This window comes from Drosophila eugracilis, unplaced genomic scaffold (assembly GCF_018153835.1).
Source record: "Drosophila eugracilis isolate 14026-0451.02 unplaced genomic scaffold, ASM1815383v1 contig_367, whole genome shotgun sequence".
NCBI classification, from domain to species: Eukaryota; Metazoa; Arthropoda; class Insecta; order Diptera; family Drosophilidae; genus Drosophila; species Drosophila eugracilis.
The window spans coordinates 1,774,648-1,796,755 of record NW_024573224.1 but is presented as its reverse complement, the minus strand read 5'-3'; the positions used below and the strand labels follow the sequence as shown (position 1 = coordinate 1,796,755).

Here is a 22,108-nt window from a genome sequence, read left to right as displayed (position 1 = left end):
GTTGTTCGGTTGTGTTGTAATCAATATCTATCCTGTAATTGTCGATTTTTATATATGTACCTTCGATAAGCCAATGAAATGTGAGAAAATATGTTTCTATTTCGTCATTTGTTTGTTCGTTTTTTATGCATTGTATTTGTTGATGGTTCGTTTTGCGTTTATAAAATGCCAAAATTTGTGCAAATTTCTAAAACTTTTACATTTTGTCCTTTTCGTATTATACTAAAATATTTGTTTTTTTCTTTTCCTTTTTAACTTTAAAATGTACTTTTTCTCTTTAGATTAAATTTTTTCTTTTCTTTTGTTTTTGTTTTTGTTTCTTTTTTTATTTTTGTTTCGTTTAAAATATTGCATTTTTATTTTATGTTTTTTTTTCTTTTGGAGGCTTTATCCCTGAGTGATTTAATTTCATTTGTTTGTCATTTATTGCAACTTTTTCTTTATAAACTTATTGTTTTATATTTTCTTATTCGATTTAGTGTGTCAAGAGTGAGAGTCTAGAGAGAAGAGAGAGAGAGAGATACAGAGACCAAGTAAATCAATGGCAAAAAAATAACTCCGTGTTTGCTGTGAAGGTTGCTTAATTATTTATATGTTGTCACGTTATTGTTTACAAATTGTCTCTGGGTTGCCAGCCCACTGGCTTTCGGGCCAACAAAACGCATTAATAATATGCTGCTACCCTCTAGCGTAGTAACTGTATTTAGATTTGCTTAGTTTTGTTTCTTTTTCCATTAATTTTTGTTTCTTTTTTTTTTTTTTTGGCTAATACATCTTCGCGTTCTATACTTGTCTATATGTAATTTGCTGTTGTGGGTGCTTCTTCTCTTGTGGGTGTGTAGTTAAAATATTTGTACTTCACTGCAAGTGTTTCAATTACGTTCCGCACTGTAAACTACTGTAAATCCGAACTGGCTGGTACCGAATCGAATAAATACACAAGTTTTTCGGCACCAAGCTGAGAGGTTACTTTTCTGATTAAGTACATTTTATTTTGTTCGTGAGAGATGTGCCGGAAAATATCTTTTGAATGTGAAAAATGCTTGGAAATGTCGCTCTGGCTCAAACTTCTAAGAAATTACGATTTGAAAATAACATTTTTTCAGTTACTTTAAGTGTTGTGCCTTAGATCCAGTGGTAATACTTGATTTAAAGGTCTTTAAAATGTGCTTTTACTTGGAATGTGAAACAATAACCATTCCGATTCGATTTGGAATCAAATATAGCTTGAAGTTCGAGATCAGTGGGCCATTTTCGAAATGATTAATCGAAACAAAGAAGTTAAGAAAGAAACAAACGGTGGTTGGTTGAGTGTTCGCTTTACAGTATCTGATTCTGATTCTGCATCCGTATCTATATGTGTGTATCTGTAGGTTAGCATATTTAGTTTGAAGCTTCGTATAACTATACAAGTGTTTTGCAATATACTGCATTGCTATGTGTATGCTTTTTGGATCTGTTTTTAATCGTTTAGTTTAATCGTTAATCGTTAATCGTTAATCTCAAAATGCTTTGTATTTGAACAGTAAATTACGTTGTCACTTGCTCGAAGTGTTTGCACTTTATTTCGGTTATTGTTTTATGCCTTTATTCCTATTCGGTTTTCATATGCTCTCTCTTTTGTATTTATATATATAAAAATATCCTTTTATACAGTTATTTTATCCGGTTATTGTTGCTATTGCTGTTGCTGCTGCTGTTGCATCTGCAATTGCATTTGTTTTATGTTCTTAGCGATTCTGTTGCTGGATTGTTGACCCGTGCTATCTGCTATCTGTTTTCTGCGATCCTATATGGCTATTGCTGCTGTATATGTGGCTCTTAACGCTATTTGTGGTTATCAGTTATCAGTAATCAGTAATCAGTAATCAGTAATCAGTATCGGTATTGATTGGTAAGCTGGATATAGGTATACTGTTGGATATTGCAGTTGCAAGCAATGACAATGGCTGGAAGTTGGGCATGCCAAGATGCAAGTTCGTATTGCGGCTTTCTGTCTAGTGTTTTGGTGTGACGACTCAAGTCGAAGTCGAAGGTTTTTCTTCTTTCTTTTTTTTTTTGTTGTTTTCCTTTGAACATTCAAGTTTAAAAGCTTAAGATTAGATGACCTCGTTTCGGGTTTCCCTCTATGCCTATGCGGTAAAATAAAATACAAGACTAGAAGTACAAATTTCGCTTGTAGAGCTTCTTACTTCCTTAATAATGTGCATAATTCAATAAGAATTTCCCGCAAATGGGAAACACATTTAATCATTTAATGTAGTGAACAAAAGCGCCGCCAAGGGCAACAAAAAGGCAAATCAAAAGGATTATAAAATTGCACATATATATAGTAAATCGGTTTGCAGACATTATTAACTTATTCTTAGAACAGCTGTCGACCGACCGCCTACGATCGTTTCGTTTGTTTTTCTCAATTCATTTCATTTCATTTCATTTCATTTTAGTTTTTATTTATGCAGCGACTACAGATCACAGATCCCCAAAAAAGAAACGAAAGCGACGTGGAAGCGGCGTTATCTTCCCTTTCTTAACATATGCGCATACTAAACTCGAATTTAAATCTGTCATTCTGCTGATTTGTACATTTCGATTGCTATACTTTTTGCTCGACTGTTTGTTTTGTGCGAAAATCTCAACTGAAAGAACTAAAGCTAAAGAACTGAAAGTGTCGTAAACAAAATCGTACTAATACTTGCATCCAGTAAGTATAACTCGTGTTTATTGAGGGTTATTGTAATTGGAGTTGGGTGACGCTCAGCAGGACCCCCGGTAAGCCCCCAGCGAATTTCAAAGGCAGCTCTACTGCTCCCGGCCGTAGTCAGTTCTATAACTGTCCGCCGCCGGCAGCAATTGGGCTACCCATTATGGCTTGAAATTCGTCTGGGAGTTTACCAGAAGTCCTTGTACGATCCTCAGGAGCCGTGCAGCGCATTGCTCTGCGCACTGTTGCCGCCTCCGCCGCCGCCACCACCACCTCCGCCGGTGGATCCATTCACATTCTGCGCCGACACCTCCGACTTGACCCGTCGGGCGATGTGCGATCGCGTGTGCTTGCGCAAGTGATCCTTGCGATAGAAACCTGCGAGTGATTACAAAAAAAGATGGATTAATATAGATTTAAAAAGTTTTTTTTAGATTTGCAGACTACTCACCTTTTCCACACTCAATGCATACATGCTTCTTTTCGCCGGAATGGATGACAATGTGCAGAGTGAGCTGCTCCTTCCGCTTGAAGGACTTCATGCAGATCTGTGAAGAAAAAATTGAGTTAATCAAATATTTACATTAAGGAAATTGAAAGAGTAAGTGGGAATTCTTAAAAACTAGGGAAAATAATTTTTCCTATGAGGTTAATTCTTGGCTCCTCGAGCCACTCACATTGCAAACATGAGGCCTGTCCGGTATGTGGGATAGCTTGTGCCTGGTCAGGTGGTCCTTGCGCTTCAGTGCCGCATTGCAGATGTCGCAGACGAAACGTCGCTCCACGGCGTGCGAGATGACATGCTGCTCGATGAGGCTGCGATCCGGATAGGCCATCTGGCATTCCGGGCAGCAGTAGAGCGTTGAGCCATCTAGCGCCTTCGTCTCGCGGATCTCACCCGGCTTTGGGCGCGGCTTCTTCTCCTTTGGTGGTTTCTTCTTTTTGGTCTTCTTGCCGGTCGCCGTGCCCGTGCCGCCACTGGCATTCGTGGTACCCACTGATCCGGTACTGGAAACCGCGCCTGCGCCACCATTGGTCACAGTTCCATTGGCATTGCCATTGACCCCATTACTAGCTCCATTCGTCAACGCCGTTCCATTGGCGTCCGTCATGTTGGTCATGTGACCGCCATGGTCCATGCCCACCAGTCCGTTATGATGGCCGCCGTTTGCCCCATTATTGCTGGGCGTCAGAGCCACGCCCCCCAACGCCAGACTGGCTAAGTTGGTGCCATTCTTCAGGACATCGCCAGTGGACTCCTTCTTGATGGTCTCCGAGTACTTGAGGAAGTGCTGTATAGAGATGGGCAGTGTGGCGGAGAGCAGGTGGGACGAGTAGTCCACCGTGTTGGCCGTATTGGCCAACGTCTGCCAGGATTGGTTGACATTTTGCAGGATCTGCTGGTTGAGGACTGGGGAAATGACAAAAACAAAAATATATTAATTGTAGTTTGAAAAATATTTGAAAATGTATCAACCAGAGATGTTTTTTTAGTCAATGTCTGGCTCGTCTTAGTTTCTGTCTATCTGCATTTTGGAAAAAACTATAGAAACTAGTTAGGCCTAGAAAATTGTTTATTGCTTTTACTCAACCTAATCTAACAAATCTAAACATATTTACTAATTTTTTCTCTTCCATTGAAAGAACAATTCATTGTCTAATTTTCGGTACCTAGATTATTCTTTTTAATCAATAGATTTTTCCTTTTTGTTAGCCAAAGGCTGCTTACGCTACTAGCTATTAGACTAAAGGGCAAGTCAGCAATAATTTCCTCATCGCTTTGGGAGGCGTTTCAGCTCTCTTATATGTACTTATATATTTATCAGGTTGGGATTTTACCACACTTTCAACTTTTTTGGAGTAAAATTATTTTACACACGAAAGTATAACATAAATACATCGAAAAAATACTGGATTTGTTTTTAAAGAAAAAAGCCCTTGATTAGACAAAAATGAATATTAAAAATATCAAAAAATATTATACAATAATGATTAACAATCACCGGAGCAACCAACTTAAAATTCGTACAAAATATATCGAAACTTTGTGACCGGAAAGGGCTGTCTATTCTCAAAAAATCCCAGGATAGTAACCATTTACTGCCAAGGACACATCACCACTTCCCCCTGATCCTACCAAACCCCCTTCCAACTCATTTGTACAGTGCAAACTTTTCGCCTTTGCAGCGAACGTAATCAGAATGAGGAAAGCAACATCCACTTGTTTAAGGTGGCTCGGCGTAAAACTGGATGAAAAAGTATGCTATGGTGCCATTATAGCCACCAACAACCACCCACCATGTCCACACCCACAGCAGCTTGGGGGACAGCAGACAGGCCCAAAAACATTTATAAATAACGAAGCCGAAGGGAGACGCACGACGAGTGATGACTGCGTCCTTGAAATACACATATACAGACCCGAAAGCGCGCTGTACATACTCAGCTCTCAGCTTCCCCAAGCCCATAGACCCCACACAATTTTATCCGCCCGGTGACGGAACCACCCACTCAGTAACCTATCCCCTAATTCCCTCCCTCTTCCTTATTGCGGGTCGGCGACTCACCTTCTTCCCGGTCACGTTCGATTTTTGGATGGATTTTACCCTTATGATCGGCCGCAGCGGCTGCATTGAGAAAGTTCAGATCGCCCTGCGGCTGTGAATACGGTATGGATATATTCTGGCCATATTGCATATTGTTGGCAGCCGAAACTGAAAGCAGATAGAAACATTTAAAATTAATAAAGTCTTACCATAGTTAGTTATATAGCATATAGTAAACTAGTATATATTTTCAATATTTACACATTGTAAGCACAGCCTTTAGTATAAATTGTGTATATAGTTATAATTTTTTGGACTTAGGATTAGGTTTTTCACTGGGAATTAATCCGCTTTGAAGTTAAAAATTCGGCCGCCGCTCTCGCACAACGCACTCTGGCCGACTAACTACAAGCGACTGGGCCTGGCCGGAGTTTCCCGATTTGGCGGCTCCGGCTCCTGGTTCCGGCCAATGTCTCCGGCCGGCTCCGAATCGAATCCCATGGCTCAGCTGGCGAGCCGAATAATGATCGGGTGCCGGCACAAAAACAACATACGGCCGACAAAGTAACGACGCTATGTCACGACACACGTACCCACTATATATATATATATATATATATAGTCTATATAGATATATACACTTATATATACGCATGTATCTAGGGCCAGTAACGCTGTGCTTGTGTGTAGGCAGCAACATTTTCTGCATATACAAATATTGGGGCGGACTTTGGTTGTGTGTGAGCCTCAAATACTGAGGCAAACAAGTTAACAGAAATTGGATTTAATGTCTGCAGGAGATTATCACTCATATGCAGGCCATAACGTATACGCAATGTTGCCGTAGTCTTTAAATATATTTATCTAAAAGTGTAATCTATTAATTGCTTTTGAAAACTGTCTTAATGTCTGATTTTTATCGATGTACAAACATGATTAAATGGTTTTTAATATGCTTCAAAAGAAAATTAGTTTTTTTATTATTAATATGTTAAAATATTCTACATAAAAAATATACATTTCAGAGTAAAGTTAAGAGATTTTATTTATCTATTTTTGTATTTAACAAAACTTTATCTATTGAAACTCAAAATCCCAAAAAACTCAAATCTTTAAATTAAATTTTATTAAGCATTATCCAATTGATAAATCTTAATTCTGATCTTAGTTATTGACTTGTTAAAAATATAGGTTCCAAAGATGAAAGTTCCACCCTAAAGTCCATAAATATGTATCGTCAGAGTATAGTTAACCACGTTGTTCCTACTCGCCGAACGTGCGTGTGCCTACCGAACTGTTGTTGTCTGCTGGCTGTCGTCGCCTCCCCATCATCACCGCCCTGTACTGCCCCCTTACCAATACTAATACAAACAGCCGTCTGCCAAGGCCAAATTTTCACACACACACACACACAGAGAGGCACACACGTGTTTTTCGGGGCCCCGACAACGCATACATAGGAAAAAGGAAATTAAAACTGAAACTGAAAATGCCGGCCGCGCACACGCCCGAATGTATGCCATAGGAAAAGCGTTCCCCACTTTTTCGGAGGTTTTCGGTGGGTGCGTATTTTGACCTCCCAGCAGATTTCCCGATCCCCCTTCTATCTGTGTTTCTCTCTCTATAGCTCAGTTGAATTTTCCGTGCTTCTTGGCGTTTTCTTAGCCGGGTGCTCGGTTTTATAAATAACATTCTCGGGCTGTTGCCAATTGCTTGGTTTTGTTACATGGTACTTTTTTCAGACGGCTCCTGCTTTCCATTTTTCGAAAATACATAGCCCAATTTTCGGATGTGGAAGGATTCAGGAAGCTGTACTTTATATTTTATAATGTTATTCCGAAAACAAACACAAAAAAAAAAGAAGAAAATGAAAAATAAACTTCCTCTTTTTCTTCCTTCTTCTGGCTTTTTTTTTTCAATGTGGCTGACGTGGTGAAATTTATGTGTCCCCGTGCGTGCGGTCTGCGTTGGTCTTAGTCGCTGTAAAAATTACCATTCGACCTTGGGCCGCAACTTAACATATTTCCAAATGCTTTAATTTTTTCGCTTAGGCCTTTGAGGTTTTTGGGGTTAGAAGAGATGCTCTCGAAGTGTTTCTTTAATAAAATCGTTCGAGCAGAAATGATTTAAATTGAAAACATATGCTTATGCAAATGACTATGCCTTAATGTATAAACGAATTAAGGGCAACTCAATTTAAAAAAAAAAAAGGTAATTATTGGGAGTTTGTTGTTTATGTAAATATTGTTAGGTGTTCGAAAATTAAGAGATAAAAATATAAAGTGGGCTTTAAACAACTCTTAGTAAAAGTATGCTATATCTTTATGATTTCAGTTGAATGTTGTATGATCTTTTATCTCGACAGATCGTAACATCAATAGCAAAACCATTATAAAAGAGATTTGAAATATAAATGGTATATATCTATTAAAGAACTATTTAAGAAATTATTTATTTTATTTTACTTTTAAATACAAATTTCTAAAATCTTTCTAGTTATAGTGGCTTTGCTAAATCATCACAATCCGGAAAAAAAACTCTGTATAAATGAAAACTAAAATTAAAAGGCAGTAGTAGAAAAAAGGGTTCAAAGGCAGCCGGAAAAATCGGCCGGAATGGCCGAAAATACGGAGCCATGGCAACAACAAAGGCGGGAGGCGTGCGTGGATGGCAACTGGCAACCGGCATTCGTGGCATTTCACTTTTCACTTCACTTTCCCATGAAACAGGATGACGACAACGACAACAGCAACGACAGGGAAAACAGGGAAAACAACGTACGGCGTGGAGGAGACGATTATATCGCCGGAATCGGACTCGGAGCCGGAGTAGCGAGTCAAAGTCGGTGAAGTCGGAAATACGGCCAAGCGAGAGTGAGAGAGCGGAGAGAGTGGAGAGAGTTACGGAGAATGTTAGGATAACGGGAGAGTGAGAGAGCCAAGTGGGGTTCTGGGCGGATCGTTGCAAAGTGGAACAAAATGGAAAGGAATGCGCCTGGCAGCGATTTGAAAAACATGGCGTTTATCTGCCAGGAGTCCATGTCCATGTCTATGTGTGTCGCTTGGCTAGGTGTGCGCTTGTGAGAGACAGTGAAAGCGGTGAGAGCGCCCGCGCGGGAGAGGGAGAGAGTTAAAAGAGAGTGAGTGGAGAGTGTCTAGGCTAAAGAGTGAGAGAGAGCGTGGCGTGGTTGGGAAAAACTGCAACCCCTAACGGAGTTGGGCGAAACTTGACCCCAAGCATAGAGAGTGAGTATGAGAGAGAGAGAGAGAAAGAGTGGGGGTGACATAATTAAAAGGGTGAGAGAAGTTTACACTTTGAGAAAAGTAGGTTACTAATGATGAAAAAATTATGGAAGTTAGTAAAAAATACTTTGGACTCTAGCTTAATAATGTTAATTAAAATAATAACTATTTTGACAACGTAATATATTGATTAAAATTCAAATATTTTCCCTATTTATTATTATCTTGATTTTTATTTTGTTGATTCTATTTAAATCTTTAAAGACTTTTTAAAAGTGTTTCTATAACGGATGTTTTTTTTTTAACCACTAGGGAATCCAACTTTTATTCTTAGTGTAGTTCCTCGGGAGAGAAATCATAGGAAATCGAGAGGGGTTCAAAGCAAACGGCGCCATCGGCAGAGTTTAAGTCATCAGCGCCAACAGGACGAAAAAGAAAAAAATGAAAAGCTCAGCGGTCGCTTTAAGCCTTAAAGTCAATGAGGGAAAACAAAGAAATAAATAATCAATGACGGGCTAATATTTATTTATCTACACCCATTCAAATGAAAGGGCTTTTGGGGGTTGGGGTCTATGTGCCCATCGTAATTGCTTTATCATGCGCACTTTTTTAGTGTTGCATACATCCAGGCAACGATTTGGGGGTGTAACCAGTCATTCACACCCATGAAGCACATACATCTATATACTCTGCATATAGGTACATAAGTACATACAAAAAATGCAAATGGTTTATGGCTGGGGTGTCTGCTGAACATTAGGGGTACGTTAATAAAGGGCAAAATGCTGTGTCCTCGACAACAAGATACCCGGTGTCCACTGGAAATTATAATATTTTAAGCTAAAGGGTTTACGTCTAAAAGTTAAATGGCTTTTGTAAGTATCCTAAAGAAAACTAGGAATTAATTTAACTTCTGAAAAAGCTAGTGAAGTCATTATTATTATAATAGAAACTAAAATTTCTATAAATATTTCTAAATGTGTATATATAATACGTATTAAAATACGTATATGTATATAGAATATGTATTAGAAACGATTATTTATTAGTGCCACATTAGAAATTGAACTAATTTCTCACTCTCAACATTTAATAGATATGTAATGATAAAAAACAACTAATTCCTCTAAAAAAAAGGGATTACCCATAAAAATGTTGGTGACATTATAATTATGTACTTATGAACAATAAATCTCCATAAAATCACTTTAGTTTAGTTAATAATCATACAGTGCTTTCAGTATGGGTATCTGTTTAAATTATTTGTATTCCTGTTTCATAATTATATGCTGTTTTGGTTTTTCCACCATCTGAACTCCGAGCTACATCTGAACTCTCTCACAATCTTGGCCAGGTACTTTATCTGTTTACATTTTGAGACCCATACCCAGAGGGCAACACCAACGTTTGAAGGTCCAGCCAAGCCGTATCTACATTTACTGCTGCACATTTCCTGGTAACCCAATAATGATTTATACAAGCAAACCGAGCAAATTATCGGGTAGGTATCGAAAGATAAACCTCGAGCAGGTCACTGAGTCGCAGGGCAGCGATAATGCAGCTAATAAGCGACAAAAAGAGCTGGAGAATGCAGTAGCTCGAGTACGTGCCTTTTACCTGCCTTGTGATCTGGGATCAGCAGCAGCAAAAGTCCAACAAAAACCAAATACCCAGACCAGTAGATTACATCCAGTTGTATGTATTGGAAGAGATAAAAGAGCAGCATTTGCCCACAAGCATAGGAACACACATAAACACTCATACAAGCTCACTCACAAACGCATTTTCCTGTTATAGCAGGTAAAAAATATAAAACGCTAAACTGGAAATATAATGCGTAGCTCAAAAACCGGGATCAATGAACCTAACCGATGCAGAGGAGTTTTTTGGTTTGGGGTTTTGGGCCTTGGTTCTCCACTTTCCAATAAATGCAAGTGGAAAATATCTGTGCAGTTGCCAGGGCAAAAATAAATTATGAAATGCAGCAATCGAAAGAGATGGGGGTTGCCTGGGAATCTAATTATGCAAGCAAATGCAACTAATTAGAATTGATAAGAAGAAGGAGCCTGCGGTTAGGGGGTTAGTACAGGGGTTATGTATTCTTAATATGTACATTTTATATCGAGGGGTGGAACCGACCGGTCACACCCTTCCACTACAGGAAGAAAAAAGTTGCAACTTGGCAGGAAGTCAGTGCAATTAAAAAGGCAAAGGCTGGCTCTTGTGGGTTGGGGGTTGTAAACTCACACTCACTCTCACTCAGCGCACATATACTCGTACATATATGCATTTAATTGTATTTCTATGTATGTGCTTAAGTAGCTGAAGAGAGCGATGAAACCCACCCCTACAAAAAAACAAAGTGAAATGCAGCAAATTCAAAAGTTATTTGAGTTCATTGCATTTTCAAGCCACGCAAAAACACACATACATCTACACCCACTTGGGGGTGGGTGGTAATGACTCAAAACATAGAGCGAAATACTCGTATAAAAAAGGGAGCGCAAAACAAAAACAACGACGAAAAAATCGTTAAATTCAGCTTTGATGACAGGGTATACTCGTGCTCGTACTAAGTCGCTCCACCCCGCCAACCAACCCCCAAAAATTGTAGTGCGGTTTACAAATTGCCTGAAGAAGATGTCTTCGCTGGCCAGAAAGCGAGAATATCAGGGTTGGGGGTGGAAAACCCACTCACACTCACACATGTCTCTATCCAAATGGCAGTAAGTAAATCCAGATGGAAGCCACCTTTCGCTAGCAATTTAAGAAAAATATTGTTCGAGTTTTAGGTTTTATGACAAAATCGAGAGTCCACTTTTATGCCAAAATTAAGTTTGAAAAACATATTTTACATATTTATTATAATATCATTATAGGCATATTATGTTATTTTCATGGTATACGTCATAAACTAAATTATATAAGAAACAATTATATATTAGTAAATTAATTTGTGGATACATTTAAGAATCGAATTCTCTACTTCAGCTGAATAGCAATATTGGAATAAACATTTATAAGCAATTTTTGTTAAGTTCTTGTAAGTATTTTTGCTTACTCTTCAAGTAAATTGACTCATTTTTCCACTTTCTAGATACGTTTTTATTTATTTCCTGTTTTTATTTCGACTAATATAAATTTATTATTTTCATGATCGAAAACATAGCTTTCTTTATACAAACACCTTGTTATACCTTTAACATATACCTTTAGTATGATTAGTATATAAACCAATTGGATATTCAAAGAGTGATCTCGATTAAGGATTAAGGGGATTCACTACTCGCTTCATTATAACAAGAAAAAATTAATAGTTCTTAAGGCATTTGATTACCAATACCTTTGTGAACCATTTTCTATAAATCTAATGCCAACTTTAAACTACTACAGCCTTGAACTTAACTCGTTAGTTTCTACTGAAAATAGATACGAGTGTGAAGGTTTGTTTACCTTTTAGAAGAAAACTAAAATCATTTAATTTAAGCAGCTAATTTTAGAAAACATGGGTTAACAAAAACTACCAGTCCTTTTTAGTAATACAGCAAACAAGAGTTGTGAGTGAGTGCCCTTTGCTCCAAAACAAAAACCCTGTGTAGGGCATTAGGCGAGGCAGTAGCCGACCCCCTCTGCTGCTGCCTCTGCTTCGGCCACAACCGCTGCCGCTGCTTGAGTGAGAGTGTATACCCCCTGACGCTATGACGCCGGCGTCGCTGCCCGCAGCGGGCGAAAATAAATCGATAAAAATAAAATAAATTTTTAGTGATTATGTTATACAGACACATGTGCCTGCATGTGCATGTGCATGTGGTATAGGGATTTGGATGGGTCTTTGGTATGATAGTGTATTTGTATGTAGTACAATGTATATTGTAATGGTGTGGCAGATGCACTTACCGTTGGGCACATTCTGATTAAAGTGATTGCCATTGGTCTGATAGCGCTGCACATGGTTATCGGTGCCGGCCGCTGCCGCAGCGGCTGCTGCATTTGCGGCGGCCGTGGGGGGCGTGCCAAAGGCGCCTGGCGTCTGGGCGTCGAATTTAGCGGCAAATTGGTGAATGCCGGAAAAGGGACCGCCGAACGCGGAGAAGTTCATCATGACAGGATCGGGATGATCGGCGGGGGAATTGTATTCTTTGTTATTTTTGGGGGGCCTCAAGAGGCCCTCTTTTATTTATTTTTGCAAGATTATCCTTAAAATCGGTTTTAGCACTATAAACTCGATCGGTTTTTTATTTCTATTATTTGTGATTCTTTTCTGCACAACGCGAAACGATGACGAAGAGTGGGTGGTGGCAGTAATAATGGTGATGGTGGAAGTAGTGGTGGTGTGCTTTCTACTGTTGTTGTTGTTGTTTTCCTGTTCTCCGCCGCCGCTGGTAGGGGGTTGGTTTTCTTTTCTTTGCCTCCTTTTTTCCCTTGCCACACATACACTCACACACTAGCAGCACTCGCCACAAGCACACACAACAACACACACATACAGTAGACTCGAACGCGCGTACTAGCGCACAGTTTTATGCTGTGCTTTGCTTTTTCGGGGGTAGAAAAGCAGAAAAGCGGGCCCAAAACACAACACTCACTCACTCGCACACACGCGGAGAACCACTTTCGGTTTCGATTCTCGATTCCACTGGATTCTGATTCTGGTACTGATTCTCGACTCAACTCGAACTACGAACACGCACACACACCCCGGCGGAACGGAGCGGAATCGCACTAAAGTCTCGCTTACGATTTCGCTTACGACCGGCTCGTCGAGGCTCCGACATCAAACTAAAAGTAACATTACAACGAGGCGAAAGAAAGCGGAAACACTGGGCCAGGCCAGACCAGGCAAAGCGACGCGGACGCGGACGGCGGCAGCGCTGCGACGCAAATGACAGTGACAGTGCCCAGGGGCATGCAGGGTATATAGGGATTGAGACACCCCTGCTCTTTGCTTAGTTTGGATAGGTTATTATTCTTTTGTTCGGTTGGTAATGGCACTCTTATTTATCCTTTATCACCTGGTTAGTTCAATAATTTTAAATGTCCTTTTTCATTACTTTGGAGAGTAAAAATGAAATAAAAAATTTCTTGTTTAAATATTTATGTAAATCAATTTGTCACCGAATTAAATAACTCTCAAATTAATTCAATATAAGTAAATGTTTTGAGGTTATATTTCATGGGTCCTCCGCATTTACTAAGTAGCAAACTGGTCGCATACCATCCAACTGCACGACTGCAGCATTCTTACATGTTTGTATTAGTTCGCTGTGTGTTTGTACGATTGTCTGTATGTGCTCTGTGTGCCGCTTTGAGGGTGGAAGTTTTTCTACTTCTCTGGAAAATGCGCGTTTATTTGTACGTTCCTTACATTTCGCTGCACCGAGCGCCGGGCATATGACACTGGCCCCAGGCCCCTGCTCCCGTGATTGGCTTGGTCACTTGGCCAGATTTTCTGGGTAGAATATTCATGCGCGATCCGTGCAGGCGAAGTGCAATTTATGCTGGGACTGAGGCTTGAGGCTCATAGCCAGACACGCAGCGAGACACGAAATTCGCTGTAAGTTATCAGGATGAAAACCGGTTGCGAGCAAAGCATAAAAACTGGTTTCCAGCGAGAGATGAGCTACTTTTTGTGACCGCCGTCGAGGCAACAACAAATGAATTGACAACGCCAAGCAGGATGACTTTTCGAATATGTGGATTTGGTATTAAAACACAAACCAAAAGGCCATAAAGATTGCACTTTTTTTAATCGAAAGAAATAAAACAATTTGCATTATAAACTTTCAGTTCTTGAACATTCTGAATGCCCTACACTGTTCCGAGTAGAGTAAAAGATGAAAGGAATTTCACATTTTTGTATGGACTAAACAATTTGCCCTATAAAATATATTTGCCTAAAATATAGAAATTTCAAATATACCAAATTTTTGTTTAGCTTGACGGTAGAAATAACATGTATTTTTAAGACTCAATATTGTGGTACGATATTCCCCATTAACTTGAATGTAGCGTATTTACTGATCGGTGCCAACTGTCCACAAGAAAAACGCACACACAATGCGCCTTGTATTTTTATTTGGTTTTCCAACTTTTTGGGGTTGTGTGGTATTGCTGTGCACTTATACGTTTACATGTGAATGTCCGTATGTACTGGCGTATGTACCGTGTGTTTTCAAGTATCTATGTTTGGTTATATGCTTGTACGTCTGTATGTATCTGGATCTGTTTGCCCACGGATACGGTGTGGAAGAGGGGCAGTCAAAGAGGAGAGAGTAAGAGAGCAGAGCGTTCTCGGGCGCATTGCTCTCGTTGCATTCAATTCTGCTTCTGCTGTATGTTGTATTAATGAAAGTGAGTCCAGCAGCGAAAGAAAGCAGGCCGAGGAACTAAGACAAGTTCTGTTTCTGCCCCTGTTCTCTTCCCCTCGGCTTGCAAGTGTTTTTATGTCTTCCAGACCCGCTGTAAAAGGGTTCGAGATCGGCTCAAAAACGCCCCCTAAGAGTTTCGACCCATTTCTATCTGATCTATCTTGAACTTGACGTACTAGTAGGGATTTTAGATGATACATTAATAAATCAATTTTAAATATATTTAAGTATTTATTCTTATATACGCATTAAAAGGTAATAGGTATTAGTTAATATATAGAGATGGCTACAGACATACATATGTATGTGTATGTCAAGTGCATGTACATATATATCAAGTAAATTCATCAAATACATAGTTGCTAAATTGATCATCTTTATTTCCTGCAATTCTCCCTAAGCCCTCAAATCAAATACCCTATATCGAGAGAAGTATTTTATATTACGATTTTTCCAGTCCTTATGAAATTTATAAACAATGTTTGTACAAATATGTAATAAGAAAATTCGTTTTATATAAAAATAAAAGGGAATACAAATAAAATTGCAGCGCACAGTCAAGTCGCCTCGACTACAATTTATTTTTTATGTGTTAATGTACACACACACTTGCACTTGCATAAATGTCAGTGTGTTGATGTCTGTATGTCTTTCTCATTCTTGTTTTTTCCTGTTGCAGTCTTGTCTTCTACTCGTTTTATTAAGAGGGTTGGAGTTTTTTTTGCGTTCTCTCACATTCTCCTTGTTTCGTCTCTCACTCTCTCGCCCGCTCTTTCTCACTCTCACTGTGTGGCCCTCTCTTTCTGCCGCGCTTGAACCTTTGAATGCAATGCTTTGTTTAGCTTGATTTTCAAGCAATTGCAACTGTTACATGTGTTTATTTAGAATTTGTATGCACATTTTCCAATTATGAATTGTTGCCCGGCGACGGGAGATAATACTACGAATATCAGATGATATTCCAAAAACTCGATCACCGGCACTATCGAGAATTAAGAAACACTCACACACATGGTCCCAGAATGTACCTGCGGATATGTAGACACATACATTCATATGTACACACATGAATACAAATATGTATATACGTATGTATGTACATATGTATATGTACACTATGTATGTTAATGTTATGATATCAGTATGTAACTCGTTTCCCTATTCAGCATCCTCTCAAGACCCCCATCCAAGTCTCATCGCACACATATTCATCATGAGCCTGCAGGTTCCCGTACTCCTACAAAATCTTTCCAGCTAATACCCGACTTAGGACCACGAAAACCCTTTCCAATGGGACCAAGATAAACCCTATCACCACTTGCAATAATTGAAAATGTCAAGGACCATCGATCAATGAGCTTAGTATAAAATAAAAAATCATTTCTTAATGGCGTTTATTCGTTTTATTAATTATCATGAGCTTTTAGTGGGCTGAAAGGCTTACGGCAATAATTCGGGAGTTAGGAGGGGAATTTAATCTATGCTAATTGAAAAAGACAGGCACATGCATTGCAAAAAAAGATTAAGTCCATCATACACACTCTTCCTAATACACATTTATAAATGTTTATGTTTTTTTTTGTTTGTATTTTATAAATAGTCATATATTGTTATTTTTATATGTGTCATGTGGATATGATCCTTGGACAAATAGAGCACCCCCGAAACATAACTTTATGGATTATTGTAATATTTATATAAGTTATATTACGTATGTATAATATTTTGTCCTTATTTTTCTGTGCAATATTTGTACACAATGTATTTATAAAAGGTAAGAAATAATGAAATGTAGAAAACAATTATAAACTTAATAACCTACAAAATAAAGCATACCAAAGATCAGCGATTTTAAGGTTAATATCACAAAAATTATTCAAATGAGATGTTACTAAGCGCAAATGAATGAATGATTCAAGCGGAGGCAGGCATTACAAAATCATAATACACAATACCGACTATATATATACCAATACTTTCTGTTCATTAGCTATTTGAGTATTCAGGATAGAATATTTAACGCTTGAGTTATATGGAAATATAATTTTCTATTTGTAAATGGAGTATATATTGCTATAGCTGCTTTAAGCCAGCGCAGCTGATAGCAAAGGCTCCCAGGCCCTATTAGTGTCTATATAGAGTTGAGTACACTGCTCGGCTAAAGAGTCGCCGTCGTCTAGTATGGTTATTGGAAATAGATCATTCTGAAATAAAAATGTATTATTTCAAAGTGATCGATTAAAAATCATTGATAAACTTACATTCTTAGAATGCCAAAGTTGCTCAAGCAACCGCAGGAACCTTTGCATTTCCATGCTGCTGGCAAAGAATATAACTAAATCGTCCTGATTTTCCAAGGGCGCTTCCTGACAGGAGAACTCCAATATGCACCACCAAGTTTCGTTCCGTGAAGTTATCTTAATACCCGTCATAGCTTTAATGTCTGCACAGGTGAGAATCGCCAAGCCAGAGTTCTTTCCGTAAACACTGGTCATTCGTTGCGAGTTTCCAGATGATGCAGCATCTTCCTTTGAAGCAGCAATTTCGTTGGTTTGCTTAGTCGGCGTGGAGTTCAACGAGGAGCACGATTGCTGAGTGCCACGCGTTGGAGTACTAATGGTGGAGCCCATCTGTAATATAAATCAGTATAGTAGGTAATTGTTGGATAAAACAATTATAACACTAACCAAACTGCTTGTTTCAAAAACACTGAGCATATCGTCCTCAAGCAGGATTTCTTTATTTTCCTGTACGTCTACATTGTTTTCCGGTTGCTGGCTTATTTGCCGCAGGGGAGCCGAGAAATCTTCACGCAAGGTTATCAAATGGTTTTCTGTAACAATCAAAGTGCATCCAAGGGTTTTGTGTTTTTCCTCCTGAACGACAAGCTAAAAGCCACACAAAAGTCATAAAAAGTTTGTTTAATATTAATTGCATACTTACAGCACTTGCAGATTGCAGGAGTGCCTGGAGCCATTCGGAGGCCACATACTCATCAGGCGCTGCCATTTGCAGGAGCTCACCCTTCAGCGTTATCTCGAAGCAGTGCGGGCGCTCCGATTTCACAGTTCGTTGGGCGCCTTGGCACTCGGCAAGCGCCACGGCCCAGCTGGGAAGCCTCTGGGTGGAATCGTTGAACATATACAAGACGCCAGCCCTAATGACGAAATACATATTTAAAGGAATTTCTTTAAAAGCAGAGAGTTACGAACTTTAGTAAAAAGTATCCTGGTTGCCAATAAATCCTTGTGGCCGAAGATGTGCTAGTAGTCTGCTTGAGCCGTCGGTGCATGAGGAATCCCTTGATTGATGGTCCAAGTAGTTCGCTAGGCGACTCGACTCGCATTGCCCCACCAGCTGGCACATTAACCACTGCATAGAACAGCCAGTGTTCAGCTACGCCCACACAGCTGTTGGCGCGCACAAATGCTTGCAGTGGCGCCAAATGTTCTAAAGTTAGTTGACCAACTGCAGGCAGTGTGGAGCCACTACGACGGGCACACAGCTCCAGATTTGCCACAAGGGATCCTGCTGGATAAGGTCCACCTGCAAGTAAGACCTGCTGCATATCTCTATTGCTGTTGCTCAGCAGAACGGTGTTGCCAAAGGGTCCCATCTAAAAATATTAACAAATATTTAAAAATAAAAATTCCGAAGATTAATCATTATTAAACCTTTACCAATATAACATCCAAGTCCTTGTAGGCCAACACAAACTTGACACACAAATTATTACGATCCATATTTGCAACATAGAGGGTTTTGTCTGTAAGTAGGACGAGCACAGGTGTCATGATCCCATCAACACTGTAGCCTGTATAAAGTTTGAAAACCTATAATAATTGTAGAGAGAATGAAATCGATTTGTTAGATTATAAGGTATTGGGTTTAAATAAATTAAAAAAAAATATAATCACCTTCATAAGCTGCTCATTCGATTGATGTATATTAAGCAAAGATTTCCCCTTGAATACATCAATCGAGATTTCTCCGATGCCAAGTTCAAAATTGGACGAGTGAGCTGACAAATCGTTATCCAGACTAATGGCAAGTTCACGGCGCGGTGAATTCGTGCCACACATCTCAATCTCCATGGCAATCTCAGCATTCAGATCATCTATCAACTCGAAGTTCTTTGGCCGAGCACCCTTCACATATAGATCGGATCCTGAATGCCTTTGTTCAGTTCGTAATTTGTCAGCGAAGAAATTATTCTTTCGTATAGAGGTCTCCATGATTTTCTTCTGTGTGACATTTCGAAGGAATCGATTTATAAGCGAAGTTTTGGCCGCCGGAGCTGGCGGCTTCAGCAAATGAGCATAATCCACATCGGTATAGTCTACGATAACCAAATCACTGTCCATTGAGCGTTTATCGTTAGTCGTATCCGTTGTCGTGATTGTTAGTATGTCGTCGAATTCCTCGCTGAGCATGGTGCTCTTTGAGTCACGTCCACTGCCACCTGGTCCACTGCGCCCCGCAACCAGATAGCTGCTGGGGCTGTGAAGGCTTCGGCTTTGGTGTGAATGCTGTTGGTCGTAGTACCGGGGAGGCTGCAAAGGCTGTCCTCGCTTCTTAAGCGGAGAAGGTAGGTGACGGGAATGGCGCTCCGTGTTGCCCAGTTGTGGGTTCATTGCAATCTGATGGTTGCTGCTTGTGTTGGTATTGGAACTTGGTTCGGATATGGTGGATGAGGAGTAATTCCGGGGAAGCTTGCCGGTGGATGGTGCTTGCTGTTGCGGTTTTGAAACTTTTGCAGCTGAAAATGGAGCATTTTTGAGTTTCTTAGTGGTTGGGAAAACTTTTAAAAATAAATGCATGACTTTATATAAATGGCTTAATAAAATTGCACAATATGTCAAAAAAAATAAACAAAAACTTGTTTACGTCAATGCTGAAAAAGGTTTGATTTCAAATTTGCTTACCAAAATAGTTATCTGTGTTCGCCTGATTGTCCTTTTCAACTGGCGTTGCGACAACACTTGTACTCTCCTTAAAGCTGCGAAAGAAATTACTAAAAGTCTTGGCAATAGGAGCATCCATAAAGGATTTCTTTATCTGATTAGCTGCCGGCTCTGCGATCGGAGTGTTCTGCTCCAGTAAACTGGCCACGCTAGTGTGCTGGATGCCGGAAGAGAGATCGGATTGTGGTTCGCTCGTCTCGTATGATACTCCCGTGTGCTCGAAAACGGTGCTCTCACAATTAATTATAAATTTGCTGCGGAACTCGCCCTGTGCGCTGCCCATTGGCACTGTTTCCTTATCAAATTCTTGTTGACGATGCAACATCAGTGACTGTTTTGACTCCATCGGCGAGGCTTCCGTGGAGCTGGCACCATCCTCTTCGTTCTTGTGCCGCAATTGCTCATCTACATTGTGCACAAATTTCTTAACTGGTTGTGCCTGCTTGCTGCCATCTAAACTTTTGCTGAGAAATGGCTTGGCTTTGAGCGGTGGTGACTCGGCGACTGGCCGTATTTTGTGCTCAGGTGTCTGCTCCAGCTCTGGGACGCACTCTACTACCGCTTGCAAGTCTTCAGAGCCCTCGGGAACTCCGCGCTCCGGTAGCGGCATGGTGAAGATGCTCTTCAGGGAGCCAAAGATCATCTTGCTACTGTTGTCCAGCAACTGGTGCTTGATGTCGTGCACGTTGAACTTCTTCACCCTTCCATTGAGATCCTGCTCAAGGATGACATTCGTATGTCGTTTGGTTTTCTTTAAGCAGCTCGACTTCGGCTTCTTCTCCTTGTTCCAAACAGACTTGACCTTAGGGCTGTCGGCATCTCCTATATTAGGCTCTGAATAGTAACAGTTTTCACCTTTAGGATAAAAATGTAAAATTTTAATGGTAAATCGAAATTTTATAAAATATATTAAATCTTTACCGATTAGGTTGTTGTTGGCATTGCTCATGCCAATGCAATCGCAAGAGCTGCTCTTAGCCTGCTCGTACTGCTTGCGATTCGCATTGGAGTTTTTATCCTGCTCGTCGGAGTCCAGACTGGAGTTGGAGCTACTACAGTTGCACTTGTAAAGCCGCGGTGGATCCTCCTGTTTTTCGACCGCGGGACCGTATTCGAATACACCTGAGGTGTCGTAGTGAAGACCGGGCGACTCCTCCGTATCATATATGTTGTCGTAGTCCAGCACATCCGAACAGGCGTTACGGTAGACTAGATGTCTCTTTCGCCTAGCGCCTCCACCACCGACAGCCTCCTCGCCATCGTCTTCCCTGCCAGCAGCACTGATTTCATTGGGTCCATCCGGGCGTTCCCTATCCGGACACCAGGAATATCGTCCTGGAGCCCCGGCCACGCCCGCTGAGTTAGCAAAGGCCAGCTTCCTGCCATTCTTGTAGGTAATAAAGCCATGCTCTATGTGAATGTTGTCGGTTCGTGTGTTCTTCAGTATGTCCTCGTGGAAGGACACTCGCTTTTTAGGGGTTTTAGAGGCTGTTGAGGCTTTGTGCACCTTTCGTCTGTACACAATCTTCTCCGTGGTGTCAAACGTGGAGCACTCACTGATGGTCATGGCTTCGTCCGGTAAAGCAGTCAAATTGGAATTGGGATCCACAGAGGGGAGGGGCAAGGGTCGAACATTCTCCTCATAGGAGCAAATGGACTCCACCATCACATCGCTGTTCTCGGAGTCCAGGAGCTGCACTCCCGAATCACTGGGCGTGGTGTCCTCCATTGTGCTGCTGTTCAAGCTGGAACTCATCTTGTCCATGCCCAGATTGTTGTTGGCCTTGGGAAACAGCGGGGATTCCATGGTCGCTTCGATTTACGCACTTGTCAAGATTTTCTGCGTTGTGGTTTCCGATTATTAACCTTTGTAAAATTTAAAATGTCGTTAAACCATTATTTGTGTATCTCGGCGTTCTTGCTATTAATCAATATCCACAAGTTGCACAATGCGCCGCAGCGAAATCGCGTCACTGCACAAAGGAAATTGACCCCTGACCCACCACCCTCTTGTAAAATCGCACCGGGATTAATTTTAAATTCCTTATTTCCGTCACTCACCTGCAATTTTATCGCAGGATTCCATGTTACTTTAGGTTGGGTTGGTTTAAACTTGGTTTTCTATCTGTTTTGAGGTTTTTAGGTGCAGATATTTTGCCACTTGTACATTTTTAGAATTGCCAAAAAAACCCTTGACAAGTGAAACAATCAATATTTTGACCTCACAGAGTTGCCAACTCTGCAAACAGCTGATTTGGAGCCAGCGCTGCCAGACATGACAAAT

At 40.3% G+C, this 22,108-nt stretch overlaps 2 protein-coding genes across 3 annotated transcripts; both read right to left on the bottom strand.

Annotated features, from left to right (window-relative positions):
* Nucleotides 1-726: 726 nt before the first annotated feature.
* On the bottom strand, nucleotides 727-13,820 carry LOC108116426 (transcription factor che-1). 2 transcript variants are annotated; one of them, XM_017228320.2, is made up of 5 exons: nucleotides 12,390-13,820; nucleotides 5,311-5,418; nucleotides 3,382-4,115; nucleotides 3,156-3,252; nucleotides 727-3,082 (listed from the first exon to the last, which is right to left on the bottom strand). In XM_017228320.2, exons 1-5 carry the CDS (start codon nucleotides 12,592-12,594, stop codon nucleotides 2,916-2,918), a joined length of 1,311 nt encoding a protein of 436 aa, XP_017083809.1. In that variant the 5' UTR covers nucleotides 12,595-13,820; the 3' UTR covers nucleotides 727-2,915. The 2 variants fall into 2 exon arrangements, with proteins under 2 accessions (XP_017083809.1, XP_017083808.1); XM_017228319.2 differs by having other exon boundaries at nucleotides 5,272-5,418; nucleotides 12,390-13,817.
* Nucleotides 13,821-16,578: 2,758 nt separating this feature from the next.
* LOC108116477 lies at nucleotides 16,579-22,024 on the bottom strand. The gene is made up of 10 exons (XM_017228407.2): nucleotides 21,886-22,024; nucleotides 20,746-21,690; nucleotides 19,786-20,679; nucleotides 18,778-19,619; nucleotides 18,541-18,693; nucleotides 18,073-18,476; nucleotides 17,804-18,017; nucleotides 17,548-17,748; nucleotides 17,122-17,490; nucleotides 16,579-17,064 (listed from the first exon to the last, which is right to left on the bottom strand). Exons 2-10 carry the CDS (start codon nucleotides 21,629-21,631, stop codon nucleotides 16,945-16,947), a joined length of 4,083 nt encoding a protein of 1,360 aa, XP_017083896.2. The 5' UTR covers nucleotides 21,632-21,690; nucleotides 21,886-22,024; the 3' UTR covers nucleotides 16,579-16,944.
* Nucleotides 22,025-22,108: the final 84 nt, after the last annotated feature.